The 15,944-nt window shown below is 38.6% G+C and overlaps 2 protein-coding genes across 2 annotated transcripts; both read right to left on the bottom strand.

Annotated features, from left to right (window-relative positions):
• Positions 1-1,425: 1,425 nt before the first annotated feature.
• LOC107776649 (deacetoxyvindoline 4-hydroxylase-like) lies at positions 1,426-3,825 on the bottom strand. The gene is made up of 3 exons (XM_016596562.2): positions 2,811-3,825; positions 1,989-2,310; positions 1,426-1,899 (listed from the first exon to the last, which is right to left on the bottom strand). Exons 1-3 carry the CDS (start codon positions 3,311-3,313, stop codon positions 1,654-1,656), a joined length of 1,071 nt encoding a protein of 356 aa, XP_016452048.1. The 5' UTR covers positions 3,314-3,825; the 3' UTR covers positions 1,426-1,653.
• Positions 3,826-3,964: 139 nt separating this feature from the next.
• Positions 3,965-6,431, bottom strand: LOC107776639 (deacetoxyvindoline 4-hydroxylase-like). The gene is made up of 3 exons (XM_016596554.2): positions 5,819-6,431; positions 4,647-4,968; positions 3,965-4,559 (listed from the first exon to the last, which is right to left on the bottom strand). The coding sequence occupies exons 1-3, from the start codon at positions 6,352-6,354 to the stop codon at positions 4,314-4,316; spliced, it is 1,104 nt and encodes a 367-aa protein (XP_016452040.1). The 5' UTR covers positions 6,355-6,431; the 3' UTR covers positions 3,965-4,313.
• Positions 6,432-15,944: the final 9,513 nt, after the last annotated feature.

Genomic DNA, 15,944 nt, shown 5'->3' with positions numbered 1-15,944 from the left:
AAAATGGGTATAAGTTAAATGGGGGCGACCAAATAGGGCGCCCCGTGCAATTTTTACTTACTTTTTCGATTCTTGCCCTCCTTTTCTTCCTTTCATTTGCTAAATCTCTCTTCTTCATTTTTTTAACTTTTAAGTCCTCATTTTGTTTATCATTATACCTTAATTTATGAGCAATTATTTTCAATAGGTAATTTGAATTGATTTTAATTAGCGTATAATTTCTTTCTTTTTAGTAAAACGATATTAATTTATATATTAGAGTATAATTTGAACAATATCTTCTATTTGGTTTTGAAAATTGATAGTCGTTTTGAGTCGAATATCCTAGGTTGAATGTTGAAGGTTTTTCTTTGAAAATAATTGCTATATAAATCAACAATTAAAATGGGAAAATTAATTCAAGAACAATACAAGTAAATTAATCTAGTCAAACAAAGAATATATAGTAGTTAAGCTATTCTTTAAGCAAGTTTTTATATTGGAGGCACTCTTGTGAAATGTTATTTTTCTTTTGCATTTTTATTTTAAAAATTGAACTAAAATCGAACTTATTTGCTTTGTGAATGAAAGGTCTATTGGAATTAACAAAAAACTAACTGAACCGATCTATTATTCGTAATCTATCTTTGTAGCTAGTGACATGTATACTGTATGCATAATATGTTGGCACCTGCAACCTTCGAATCCTGGATCCGCCTCTGGGCCTAAGTATACTTATATGATTTGATGAATGTCATATTCAAGTTGTTTCTTAGCATGCTTGTTATGATGTTTATTAGCCGGCATTGTATTCTTGCAAATAGGAACATGAGAATCACTTGAGGACAGCCTTGTAGACACTTTGAGAAAACAAGTTTTATGTTAAGTTCTCCAATTGAGAATTTTTATTAGAGACGTGATTAAATTATCAATACAATGTTTATGTTCCAAACCAAATATTATACTAGTAATTAGGCGGAAAAAGAATTATGTTTCCTACTGGAGACCAACCAATCAGTTCCTTATAAGAAAAAGAACCAGGCATTTTAGAAGCAGGGCCGAAGTTAGGTAGGAGGAACCGGTTCATCCCTTTGCCCGAAAATTACACTGTGTATATAAGGTCAATTTTTTTCCATATACATATTCTAGATGTTGAATTACATTAGCTTCTTCGTGTGTTTATTTATTTTACTTTTTTTGAATCCCTCTGGTGAAAATTCTGTTTCTGCCACTGGTTAGAAGAGATGATGGATCTCATTCAAGTCTCATTCTCTCTCCCTGGAAAAAACTTAACTGATCATGTAAAGCCTAGCTAGTCGATAACTGTTAGAAATCTTATGATCTTTAACGTGATTTTCGAAAAAAACCATTATATGCTTAAAATTTTACTTCTCTATATGGATAATATATATACACGCTCGGGCAAATCAAATTGAAAAGATCATCTGAATCTGAAAGGATCTAAAAGATGTTTTATTTCTGATCTTTTAAGGTTTGAAATAAACAGCAGCACAATAAAAATGCTCTTAGAAGGATAATTTAATAGTCGTTGACAAAACATTATTGTACAGCAAACCACAAACTTGGACATTGTTGTGCATAAAGGATTTTAGTTTTTCTGAAGGAATATAGTGATGTTCACTGCTGCTTCGCGACATGGCGCCAGATCACTCTTCACAGTCTGAAAAGATCAAGACCAGACTTATCAAGTGGCCTGGAGAAAAACTCAGTGATGTAATCACTTGCTAGAAATTCTTTATATACTGCGGGTTTTTCTTCTGATATGAGCTCTTTCATTGGACCATAAATCTTTGGAGGTGTTAAAACACCAGTGAAGAAGCACGCCACTGAAATCCTTGGTCCTATCTGATTCGCTAAAACTCTATGGTTCACACTTACAAACTTGTCATTTGATAGTATCTGTAACAAAATCAGACTGAGAATAAGTAATGAGTAATTCGTAAATAATGAGGATAAATGAGATGAAAAAGTTGTGTTATGTTGCAAACCTGAAGAAAGTCGCCAATATTTACGACCACACCTTGTTTAATCGGCTCAACATCGACCCACTGGTTATTATGCACGACTTGAAGGCCACCGCTTTGATCTTGAAGCAGAATGGTAAGGAAATCAGGATCTGTATGCTTGTCGGTGCCAATAGTTAGCTTTGGCTGTGGGCATGCCGGGTAGTAATGGCATACCAATGTTTGTCCTTTGGCACATTCCATGGCGTTTAAGTGGTCCGGTTTTAGCCCAAGAGCTTCTGATAGTAATTCAAGAAGAGTTTCTCCTAGTTTTCTGACATGATTCATGAACTCAAGGAATGCTTTCCTAGACATTGGGAAAAGATCAGAGATTACAAAGTTACAATTTTTGGTAAAGATTTAAGATATTCCTGTCTAATACATGTCAAACAATTGTACCCCTAAGACAAAAAAATTAAGAATACTGCTGAAGCAGAAATTCTTAGACGAGGGGTCTATCAGAAAAAGCCTCTATGCCCTCCAGGATAGGGATAAGGTCTGCGTACACACTACTCTCCCCAGATCTCACTTGTGAGAACTCATTGGGTTTGTCGTTGTACTGCTGAAGCAGAAACTCATAGAAAACAAAAACTGCAACTGCTCTTACTACAACTAAAATCAATAGTTCTGATCATTAGGGAAATTATTACCAATTTCAACAAGAAATGAACATACACCACTGACCACTAAGGCAGTGATCTCTAATCAATAAATCTGAAGATTTAATGCAAAAATTTCAACCATCATATCAAAGACTTCAATATCCTGCATACATCAAACAGGACAGATAAAGGACAGATAACTTACCTGCAAGCTATCGGTATTTCTTCAGGTTCAATATGACCAGTAACTATCATAGAAATGTTCAATGTATCCCTCGAGTTTGCTGTCTTTGAATTGTATAGATGAAGATCAGTCTCATATCTAACTCTTCTTGTTACTCGATCACGCGAATAGTACTCTTTCTTTAGTTCAACATCTTGCTCATGAAATTCACGAGTCCCATCAATCATTCCTTCCAAAACACTTGAGGGAACCCCATGATTTATCAGTTGGAAAAATCCCCACTTCTCTGAGGCCTCCCTTGTTTCATCAACAACTTGTTTACGTCGATCTTCAACTTCAATTCCACTGAGATCAACCACTGGAACTTGTAGAGTTGACTTACACTGATTCAACTCTTCAACAAGTTCATCACATGGCCTAATAAAAATTCTTGGAATTTCCACAATTCCAGCATCAACTAGTCCCTTAACACCAGCTTTTGTATCATCAAAAGCCTTTAACTCGTTCAATCGATCATAATCCATTATCAATTCAGCTTGAGACTCTTCAGTGCTGGATATATTTTGTTCTTAATTTCAAGTAGGCTAAGTTTCTTGAGCAAATAAGTTTGATAAAGTCAAACTAGTGCTCATAAATTCAATTGTCCTTTCTTGAATCAACATTCAAAAGAGACATATATCTTTTTTAATTAGTCAATTTGAAGTAACAGTGGAGGGGTTTGGATCATATCCAATAAGAAATCTCTCCATTTCCTACAATTCTATTCCAAATGAGTTACACGTTAAATATTTAAATGTAGCAGATTCATCTAGTTAACCAATTGATATTAACTGTGGTTACTATTTTCTCAACGACTGCTGCCCATCCTTGGGTGCAGAATCTCTCCTTAATGCTCTCAACCGCAATGTCTGAGCTAAGATATATATTTGTAAAAAAAATGAATATAAATCAGAACAAAAAAGTTGTGTTCTGTTGCAAAACTGAAGAATGGTAAGAAAAGCATATGCTTAGCAGTACCAAGAGTGAGCGCGCTCTGACTGTGGGCATACTGGGTAGTAATGGCATACCAATGTTTGTCCTTCGGCACATTCCTTCACTATATGTTTTGTCACATTACTATATAGAGTGCACCATATTAATCTGATTATTTTGACAAGGGGATGAACAAAAATGAATGATACGTAACAAAAATTAACAATACATAAGGTATTAAGGTTGTGTTCTTGACATTGATCCTATTTATTTGAAGATAAAAACAGGAAAAAGCAACATTGCTCTTAGCTAATCCAGCAGTCAAAGGTAAAACATTACTGTAGAGCAAATCACAAACGTCGAAACTGCCTTGTAAAAATAATCATGTATTTTCTGAAGTATTGCTATTGGAAACAGCCTCTCTACTTTCACAAAGGCAGGGGTAAGGTCTGTGTACACATTACCCCCCCAGACCCCACGATGTGGGATAATACTGGGTATGTTGTTGTTTCTGAAGTATTGCTGCTTGGCAAACTAGCGCTTAGTCTCTCTTTACAGTCTGAAAAGGTCAAGAGTAGACTTACCAAGTGGCCTGGATATAAACTTAGCCATGTAATCACTTACTGAAAATTCTTTATAAAGAGGGGGATTTTCTTCTGATATGAGCTCTTTGATTGGACCATAGATCTTTGAAGTTGCAGAAACGCCAGTGAAGAAGCATGCCACTGACATCCTCGGTCCTACCTTATTCGCTAGAACTTTATGATTTACACTCACAAACTTGTCATTTGATAAAATCTGTTACCAAATCAGATTGAAATAAGTGAGACGATTTTGCTTAATCTAACATAAACAAGACAATAATGTTGTGTTTCAATAACAAACCTGAAGACTCTCGCCAATATTAACAGCCAAGCCTTGTGAAATTGGCTCAACATCGATCCACTGGTTATCGTGCAGGACTTGAAGGCCACCGATTTGATCTTGAAGAAGAATGGTAAGGAAAGCAGTATCTGTATGGTTAGAAGCACCAAGAGTTAGCTCTGGCTTTGGACATGCCGGATAGTAATGGCATGCAAATGTTTTCCCTTCCACGCATTCCATGGTTTTCAAGTGGTCTGATTTTAGCCCAAGTGCTTCAGATAGTATGCTGAATAGAGTGTCTGCTAGCCTTGTGACATGATTTATATACTCAATGGATGTGCTCCTGGAATTAGGAAAAGATTCGAGATCACTAAAATTACAAAAATGTGATAAAGTTTAGCCTAACATGTCAAATAATTATGCCGTTTATACTGAAGGACAGACGAATTCTTTGAGATGGACTGAAATTCCCTATATTCAAAGATTTCAGTATGCAGTATCAGTAATAAAGGGCAGCCCGGTGCACTAAGCTCCCGCTATACAGAAGGGGAAGGGCCGGACCGAAGGGTCTATTGTACACAACTTTAACCTGCATTTCTGCAAGAGGTTGTTTCCACGGCTTGAACTTGTGACCTCCCGGTCACATACTAAATGATGGCACATCGACTGGAACATATCTAAAAATCATTCATAGGTTGCCCTGGTTTTGTTTTGCCATGTCCTCAATACGAACAACCAGCTAGTTCCAGACCAACCTTCACAGCGTAAGCCCCATCTACAAATCCAATATTTTCGATGCTGAGTACAGATATGAATGTAAAATTCACACATCATTAACCAGAGTGTTGAAATCAAGCCGTAGGAATAAAGTCGCCTTTGGTAGGCCCCGTCTATGAATCCAATATTTGCAATGCTGAGTGCATATATAAATGTAAAATTCACACAAAATTAACCAGAGTGTTGGGATCAAGCCTTGGGAATAGAATCGCCTTTGATAGGGGGCGCTTTATCCTGAAAAGCAGGACTTTCTGGTTCAAATCCGGATTTGAAGGGCCTCAAAGAGGGACCAGAGACCGGGTGCGAAACCAAAAAACTACAAGAAATAAACATTGACCACTGTCTATCACCATACCGGTGATCATAGGGGTTAAGACTTCATCGCCAAGGAATTAAAAAGATATAGAGATACTTACCTGCAAACTGCTGGTATTTCTTCAGGTTCAATATTACTAGAAACTAGCATAGAAATGTTCAGTGTATCCCTCCAGTTTGCAGTCTTTGATTGGTAAAGATCATAATTGCTCTCATATCTAATTCTTCGCGTATGATCACGCGTATAATACTCTTTCTTTAACTCAACATCTTGTTCATGAAATTTACGAATCCCATCAATCATTCCTTCCAAAACACTTGAAGGAACACCATGATTTATTAGTTGGAAAAATCCCCATTTTTCTGATGCTTCCCTTATTTCATCGACAATTTTCTTACGTCGATCTTCAACTTCTACGTTACTTAGATCCACCACTGGAATCTTTAGCGTTGACTTACACTGATTCAACTCTTCAACAAGTTCATCAGGTGGCCTAATGAACATTCTTGGTATGTTCACAGTTCCAGAATCAACTAGTCCTTTAACACCAGCTTTTGTATCATCGAAATCGTTTATCTCCTTCAATCGATCATAATCCATTGTCAGTTCAGCTTGTGAATCTTCAGTGGAAGACATATTTGTTGTTAGTTTCAAGAAAGCTAAGTTCCTTGAGCAGATAAGTTAGTTAAAGTCAACTAGTCTCATAAATGTAATGGTCCATTGTGAATCAATAGTCAAAAGAAACAGGGAACACATTATTTTAATTAGTTTGAAGTTAAGACAGTGCAGATCTCGAGTAATAGCCTTGAAGTGTTTTTTTCAAAAAACAAATTTCAAAAGTACTGAACACCAATTAGTGTTTGGCCAAGATTTAAAAAACTGCTTTTAAGTGTATTTTCTCAAAAGTACTTCTAAAAAAAATGTTTTTGGAGAGAAACTACTTTTTTCTGCTTCTCCAAAACTACTTCTGCTTCTCCTCAAAAGCACTTTTTTTCCTTCCAGAAACTTGGGTTATAAAGCTTTTGTCCAAGAATTCTGTAGAATAAGTTTGGGGGATGAACCGATTAAATGCATTATCTAACGAGGGCAACAAAGTCCGTGGCTCAAATTATTTATATTTCTTGGCCGTAAAAGTGTATAAAATTTATATATTTGTTATTTATAACATAATAATAATTTCGGTTATTATTTTGAGAATGGTTATATAGTGTCATTATCGGAAAAAAAGTAAAATAACATAAGTTAGTTTTTGCTATACACATATAGAAGAAAAAGAAACACATAACAATGGACAAAATTGTCCATTTTAGCTTACAAAATAGTTTCGTCACAACAAAATATAAGAAAAGGTAGGTTTGTGTAATATTCGAAACCATGGGTAGACTATACCAACAAAAACCTCAGGGTAAGTCATTTAACATTTATTCTTCATTATTTATAAAATACTCTCGTTCACTTTTACTTGATACGTTTTGATTTTTTACGCCCCTTAAAATATAATAAATAAAGTATATAATTTATCATGATACTCATTTTAATTGATGTATAATCTTAATTGATTTGAAAAATAATTTAAAATGAGTAATCAATGCTAAGAGCAAAACAGGAAAAATAAATTATTTTTCTATGTAAAAATGGACAAGTAAATTTGAAAATCTACTTTAGAATAGTGGACAAGTAAAGGCGAACGAGGGAGTAAAAGTACATCGCATGCACATTGAAGTGTTGTTGATTAAAGCTCAAAATTTTAAAGGGCTGACCATGTGCAAATTGAAGCAATAGAGCTACTTTTAGACAGTAGGTGCAACTAATATATACTCCCTCCTCACTTTTACTTGTCGTATATATTAAAAATAAATTTTTATTTTTACTCCTTTTGTTCACTTTTACTTGGCATGTATATTAAAAATAGATTTTTATTTTTACTTGTCACTTTACGCATATTAAGAGAAGACAATTTTTTTTTCTGTTATACCCGCAGTATTTATTACTCATTTTAAATTATTTTCTCAAATCCAATAAAATATGCATTAATTAATGTAGGTATCATGGTAAATTATGTACTATATTTATTATTTCTTAAGGGGCGTGAAAAGTCAAAATGTGCCAAGTAAAAGTGAACGGAGGGAGTACTTGTCACTTTACGCATATCAAGAGAAAGACAAAAAAATTTTCTGTTATACTCACAATATTTATTACTCATTTCAAATCATTTTCTCAAATCCAATAAAATATGCATCAATTAATATGAGTATTATAATAAATTATGTACTTAATTTATTATTTTTTAAGGAGCGTAACTAGTCAAACTTGCCAGTAAAAGTGAACAAAATTATTAATAGTCAGCAACGAACCAAGAAAAAAACACATTTATTAAAAGATATTCTAATTATTAATATGACACATCACAAGTTCTGAAGTTTGTTGGAAACTGAGAAGATCAAGGGCACATCTTTCGAGCTGGACTGGATTTGGAAAAGTGTGAATTTTCAAAAGAAGAACAATCATATGATATTTTGGGAATCTCTTACGTTTGAAACCTATCTTAATACCTCGAAGTTGGATAAAATGGCTTTTGCGTAAGGATTATTTTGCTCCTAATTTTTATGAAATACAAAATGCTCATTGAATGATAAGGAAGCTATTTCTACTAAGACAATTTTAGATATTCAAAAATTGCACGTTTTATTCTAGATTAAGATTCAAACATGTCTAATTTACAATTTGTTTGGATGGTTGTTATGTATCATTTTATGAAATTGTATTGTATTGCATTATATTGTACTGTATTACTTTTATGTATACATTATTTGGATAGATTGTATTGTTTATCGTCGTATCATAATGCCATGCACCAATAATATGAAACATAAATATGCAATATTATTTTAAAAAAAAGTAATGTACGAGGAAGAATTATTATATAAAAATGTAGGGTGAATGATAAAAATAAGATTATTTAATAATAAGGAAGGGCAAGATGAGAAAAAGCGACGCGACCATACCAAATCGGTCGTTACATAACGTGGTACGTTTACTCGTTAGGTAATGATGAATAACGATATGATACAATTAAATTTAAGTAACAATCAAAATAAAAATTATATTTAAAGTAAAAATTCGATACAATACAATAGGTGACAACCATCCAACCAAAGTGTTTGAGAATTATCGATAGGCTAATAAAAAAAAATAATTAGAGATCCATTGGAATTCTCACAAGACACCTCAAACAAGCCAAAATGAAGAGCACATCATCTAATCTTTAGACAACTCAAGAAAAGCTAAAATAAATTTACAATGTATACTCAAGGTTACACAACATGGTTTGAAAACATTTATTTTGTGTTCAGGAAACCACTGTTCTCAATTTCCTTAGATGAACAGAACTTTATATGGGTCGAAATCTGACCAAACGAGAAACTGTGCGAAGAGGAGCGGCAAAGTCATTTGGGTCGAAGTCGTATTCGTACAATGCTATAGCGATGAGCACCTCGGCTAAGGCCGAGGTCGTGTACTCAGATATTGTACGGTGAGTTCAGGGCTGGCTCTAATGCACAAGCCACTAAGGCAAGCGCTTTATGAAGGCCTCATTTTTCAATAATAGTTACTAATTGAAGGACTTTTTCTAGCCGATATACATAGATTATACATTGATTTGACACACACACACACACTATATATATATATATATATATATATATATATATATATATAAGCTATTTTAGTTTATGAAATTAGGTGGGCAACTATTTGGGTTAATTCTTCTTTCTTTTTTTCTTTAGAAAATATTGAATTAAAATAAAAATTATAAAAAAAGTCCTCATGTTAATATTTAGCTTTAGGCCACAAAATATGTCGAGCCACCCATGGGTGAGTTGGATGTTACGGTATTTCAGATGACCAATCTGTAGAATAGTTAAAGGGCTTAGATACTTTGACTAATGATCGTTGTGTAAATGAGAATACCTAGTATATATACTAGGTGAGAGAACGAAGAAAGAGGGATTTTCAGGTGGGGGGTGGGGGGAGGCTGAAAACAAACTGAGAGAGAGAGACATATCTTGAGAGAAGAAGGATATTCATCTATTTCTTCTCACTAAAAAGAAAGAAGCATGGAAGCTCAGATCTTCAATATACAACGTTAGTCTCATCATATCAAATGTATGGGGTCAACCTTGTTAAAGATCGATGACCATTTTTATCTATGTATTCTTCATTATTATTCAATATTATGTAAATCACCATCCTCTTCTTATATTACGGGATTTAGCTATGACTATAGTTAAATTTTATGTTCAGCTACGCTTGCTTGTTCTTGTCCTCTGTTTTAGATCTAGGATGAATTATCTTTGGCTAGGATTTACCTCAAATCTTCCTATTTAATTAGTTTGTAAAAAGGATTAACACTTTTTAGTCAAACAATTTGGCGCCGTCTATGGGGATTTTCTAGCCAAAATTTTAGTTTCCTCTAGATCTAAAGCAACTAGAATTTCACTCTCCGGGTGTCGTAGCCTCGTCCTCTCATTATAAACACCAACTTGAGAAAGTTGTAGGCAAGCTTTTGAAATAACCAAAATAACCAGGGTCAGATCTATGTATGAAATCGAAATTGTCTGATATCTATACAAAATCCACGTCTTGCTGTAGCGATGGGTTTGGTACATCGTATGAGTTGTCAAAGTGGGATTACAGCCACTATGCACTGAGCACATTCGCAATCCTATTTGCTATATCAACGTTAGATACCAATCTATGCTTCCACCTCTTAGGAAGGGATGATAGCCTAATGTGTGATCCTTTGAAATAACCAGCTTGTCCTGCCTTATTTTTGTACCCGTATGTACAGAGTATAACTTATGTACGGAGTATAACTTCTGTTTCCCTTCTTTTTGTGCACCTAGGACGGGATCGAGCTCGAGATCCCAATGGGCAAAATTAGTTGTCAGCCCATAAGGAGCCTAGACGCGACTAACGGTGAAGCTAAACACGAGGCTACCAATTTGAAGCCGTCATTTGGGTACGGGATAAACGAGTCATCCTACAGCGCCCCTTTCACCTCGCCAACCTATCAGGTCAAGGTAACATACGATTTTGTTTGGGTTTAACTTGTTATTTTTCTTTTTTGGATTGGTATAGGAACACGAGCATTCTCCCAGGTGCGCGAACAAGGAACAAACGCCACCAAAACAACACACCAGAAAAATGTTCCGCACCATACCATATTACAAATAACAGAAAAACGACTTAGAACAAGCTGGCATTATTAAGAAACAATCTCCATAACCTGGGACTGAGCGGTGAGCCCATGGAATGTACAATCTCTCCAACACAGGCAGAACATGAACTCAAAAAGCTTGCACGTATGCTCGCCATGACAATCCTACGCCAACTCAGCCGACTAAATATTACGAATCACGTTCGAAGTTCGTTCGAATTAATAAAGTCCCAGGTTACCCAGAAGCCCAAGCAATAAGTTCATCGCCCGTCCTATTAACGGCCTCTCCAGGCCGAGCAATGAAGGGACCAGATAAACTGGGACTCCACTGACGCATACAAACTATGCAACAACGCATAATATTCTTCAATGAAATCAAGAGTAAATAAACTGTGACTCATTCCGACGCATGCATAAACGATACAACAACGAGTAATATTCTCCAATAAAAGCAAAGCCGCGTACGACATTCTTACCACTCCCCCGAACCAGCACGTACCAAGTGAAAGTAAAGTTCGACCTCATTCGAATTCATCACGGGTCATAATTCGACATCGTTCGAATTTACGCCCTTACAGCCCCCGTCCATCGCCAAGGGAAGGTAAAGTTCGACCTCATTCGAATTCATCACGTGTCACAATTCGACCTCGTTCGAATTTACACCCTTACGGCCCCCACCGTCGCCAAGTGAAGGTAGGGTTCGACCTTGCTCGAACTCATCACGGGTCACAATTCGACCTCATTCGAATTTACACCCTTAGAGCCCCCGACCATCGCCAAGAGAAGGCAAAATTCGACCTCGCTCGAATTTTCAAGTCAAAAATGACTCCGCCCAAGTTGGCGAGTCGAAATTCGACCTTGCTCGAATTTTCAGGTCAACTCCGCCCAAGTTGGCGAGTCAAAATTCAACCTTGCTCGAATTTTCAAGACAAAACTGACTCCGCCCAAGTTGGCGAGTCAAAATTCAACCTTGATCGAATTTACAAGTCGAAACTGACCCCGCCCAAGTTGGCGAGTCAAAATTCGACCTTGTTCGGGCAAAATTCGACCTCGCTCGAATCTATAAGACAAAATTTGACCTCACTCGAATTAACAAGTCAAAATTGACTTCGCTCAAATTTTCAAGAAGGAATTCAATCCCACTCAAATCAACTACCAAAAATTAGGGGCTTATTGCGAGAAAGTCCAAGGAATTCGAAAAGGAAAAGAGAAGGGAAAGCCAAAAAATACAAATAAAGACGAGCCAACTATTTCATTCCAAGAAAAGATAAGTATCTTACAGAGAGCCAAAAAAGGGTGGCCCCACCCAGCAACAACAAAAGAACAAAAAAAAACTAAAGTACAAAAAGCTAAAAAAAAAATTCACTCGACATCATCTGCACAACTGTCCTCTCCAGCATTGTCATCATTGCCCCACCGGCTTCCGGTGTCGCAGGGTCATAACCGTAGGCAAGACGAGCCTCGGATGCCTTAACCCGAACACCTTCAAAAGCGTCCTCAAGAATGCTCCCCGCCATCCAAAAACCCTTATATATATCTCGTTGGGACTCAACATGGACCCACGGCTCGTACAAGTGGTGGGGGACAGCAATATGGGCAGATTCTTGAGGGCGGGCCTGAGCCAACAGCTGCGCCTTCTCGGCATCGAGAGCCATAACTCTATCTCCCAGGCTTGAAGCATCCCGATCAAGTTCACCGACCCTCTCCTTGAGCCATGCCTCCCTCAATGTGGCCATCACCCTCTCAGCTTCCCGCTCAGACCTAAGGACGCAGATAGTGTCTTCCAGTGCCGCCGCTCTCGCCAAAGATGCCACTCGAGTTCCCTCAGCTCTCTCCAACTCGGACACCTTCTTTTCTAGCTCGGCTACCTTCTCCGTCCACTCTGTACTTAGACTGGAAACTCTAGTGGCATTCTGCTCAAGCTCGGCTCGTAAGGACAACACTTTTGCCTGAAGATCCTCGCATTCCACTGCAACCCCTTTGCCCACCTCGAGCTCCTCGTCTTTGGCACTAAGTAGCTCATCGAGCTCGCTGCACATGCGGATAGACCGTATCAGATCCTCGTCCTTTTTCTCCAACTCATCCTTGACGGATTGAGTGTTACCGCCCGTCCTAAGTTGTGCATGCATCTCACGACACCTGTCGCAATACCGGCGATACTTTGCAGCCATCTTCAGAAACACTTCGGCCCGCATCTCATCCCTACGAGCACTCTCGATTTCCAGCATGTAAGTCTAAAAAAAAAGAGGGGGAGGAATCAGTGAAAGCAAATGGCACAAAATAACAAAAGGAAACTTACCCTCAAGGCCATCCCAGCCATGCCGCTTGACAAATTCCAGAATCACTGATCTCCCGAAGAGACCCGCTTTCGACGACGGAGCACAGAAGGTCAAATTGGAATCCACCATGTCCTCCAACAGGTTAAAGTCCGATGGGATTTCGAGCACACGGGAAGGGCCTTCCACCCTCACATCGACCCTGGTAAAGCCTTCCTCAAACATCCTCATGTCCTCAGGATCTATATCAGAATCAGATTCATAATCATCTACCACTACACCATTCAACCTCTCATTAGCCGAAGATGGGGTACGGGCCTGCCGAGACGTCGATGGGCCACTCGGAACGATCACGGCATCCCCGAAACTCTTTCCCCCTATTGCAACAGCCTCTTCCACACCTGTAACGGGCATCGCCTCCACACCTAGGCTGACATCACCGCCGACTTCAGACACTGCCAAAACGGGGTCGCCCCTTGAGGGCGTTTCGGCCAAAAATGCCCCCTCTGACACTATGCTCCGCCTCTTTGACGGGGCCTCTTCGCCACTACCATGAGAAGGTTCGTCAGTTGAACGGACTGTGGGAACAGGTTCGGTCGTGGATGCGGTCCATCGAGCAACCAAACTTTGGACGCCCTCATCAGTTACTCTTGGTACGGGCTGGGCTGAGAAAGCCGGTTGACGGAAAGCGAGGGCAGGATCCCTTGACCTTCTCGTTCCTCTCCGACCTGCCAATAAGAGTTTTGACCAAACAAAAGATAAGATAAAGAAAAAATATGGGGCAAAGAACAAAGCAACTACGACCGAAATAAGCCGATTTACCAGCAGAGGGTTTGCGCCCAAACCTCTCGTGGAAAGGCTCTCATTCGCGAATCCCCATCGTGTGGGGCAGAATTGAGCTCACCCATTCACGAATATCGGCAACTTGCGGAGGAGGTACCCTCTCGGCTGCGGAATCAAAATACACTCGACGGTCACTAAAGGGAGACGACCAACAACTATGTTCAAAAAATATATATTATAACAAAAGGAAAGGGAGACCTATGGGCGAAATTCCACGCCTCAAGAAACCCTGCAGGGTTCGATACCACGTGATCTATTCGGACGTAGAAGAAGTACTCCCAAAAACGATGATTGGCCTTGTCGTCCATCTTCTCTACCAAACCCTTGGTTCCTCGATAACGCATGTGAATCATCATGCCCCTATGAAAATGGAGGCGAAGAGGTGGAGCATGTGTTGTAGAAAAATTCCCCGATCGTCCAGCTCCGCGTACTTGATAAGCATATGGAAGAGCTTGTATACGTACGGAAAAAGTTGAGCCGGACACACCTCGTAGAAGCGGCAGAAGTTCACCACCAAGGAGGGAAGGGGAAGCGTGTATCTAATGACAAATGGATACGCATAGAATGCACAGTAGCCTGGGCGGTGTATATGCACTATGTCACGACCCACCGGAACTAGTTCGATGTGGTCAGGGATTCCCCACTTGGCTTTGAACGCCGTGAGCGCCGCATCATCCATTGTAGAAAGAACAGGTTCCGGCTCATCCCCAGTAGGGCTATTGAAGTTAGTCCTCGCCTTCCTGGGCGGGGAACCACCTCATCTACCATCGGAAAACTCTCGTCCTCCGCCAGATCCATTCCCTCTTCGAGTAGGGGTATATCGTTTTCCGGCACCGGTGCACCGACAACTCTATCAGGGTTGGAGGATGCACTAGCCATCTCTTTTTGATTGCAAGAATCGGGAATAATAAGGGAAAAAGGTAGCGGTCACAAGAAGTTTTAACAGAAAGAGAAATGTGAGAAACTGAAGGAGAGGAAGAAAAGTTGCAAAAGTCTCTCTTGAGTGATTGGGAAGCCCAAGCATTCAAATGTAAGATTTTCTCCTATTTATAAGGATATAAATATCCTGAGCGGGAAAACCAAACACCGCCATTTTGAAAACGGAAAGGGCAAGGAAAATGATGCAATGCATAGAAAACGTGCGTCATAATGACGCATGAGGGGTTCTTAATGACATTCTGAACTGACGTGACAGTCTGATGCAGCTTTCGAAATGTCACGTTGCTACCTCGCCATGAGGTATTCGCCCATCGCCCAAAGTGTTCAGATTTCTCATAACTTTCGAATCGACAGAGTCCGTCTATCGAGCTCTCCAAAAGACGACCCTAATAGGCAGAGGGACCAACTATATGAGTCGAAATTTGACCAAACGAGAATCTGCGCGAAAAGGAGCAGCAAAGTCATTTGGGCCGAAGTCGTATTCGTACAACGCTATAGCGATGAGCACCTCGGCTAAGGCCGAGGTCGTGTACTCAGAATACTTGTAAGGTGAGTTGGATGTTACGGTATTTCAGAGGGTCAATTTGTAAAATAGTTAAAGGGCTTAGGTACTCTGGCTAATGACCGTTGTGTAAATGAGAATACCTAGTATATATACTCAGTGAGAGAACGAATAAAGGGGGAGGGGCTGAAAATAAACGGAGAGAGAGACATATCTTGAGAGAAGAAGGATCTTCATCTCTTTCTCCTGACTAAAGAGAAAGAAGCAAGGAAGCTCAGATCTTCAATATACAACGTTTGTCTCATCATATCAAATGTATGGGGGTCAACCTTGTTAAAGATCGGTGACCATTTTTATCTATGTATTCTTTATTATTATTCAATATTATGTAAATCACCATCCTCTTCTTATATTACGGGATTCAGCTATGACTATGGTTAAATTTTAT

This window comes from Nicotiana tabacum, chromosome 7 (genome assembly GCF_000715075.1).
Source record: "Nicotiana tabacum cultivar K326 chromosome 7, ASM71507v2, whole genome shotgun sequence".
NCBI lineage: Eukaryota > Viridiplantae > Streptophyta > Magnoliopsida > Solanales > Solanaceae > Nicotiana > Nicotiana tabacum.
Note: the sequence above shows the minus strand (reverse complement) of the source record. Positions and strands in the feature narration are given on the sequence as shown.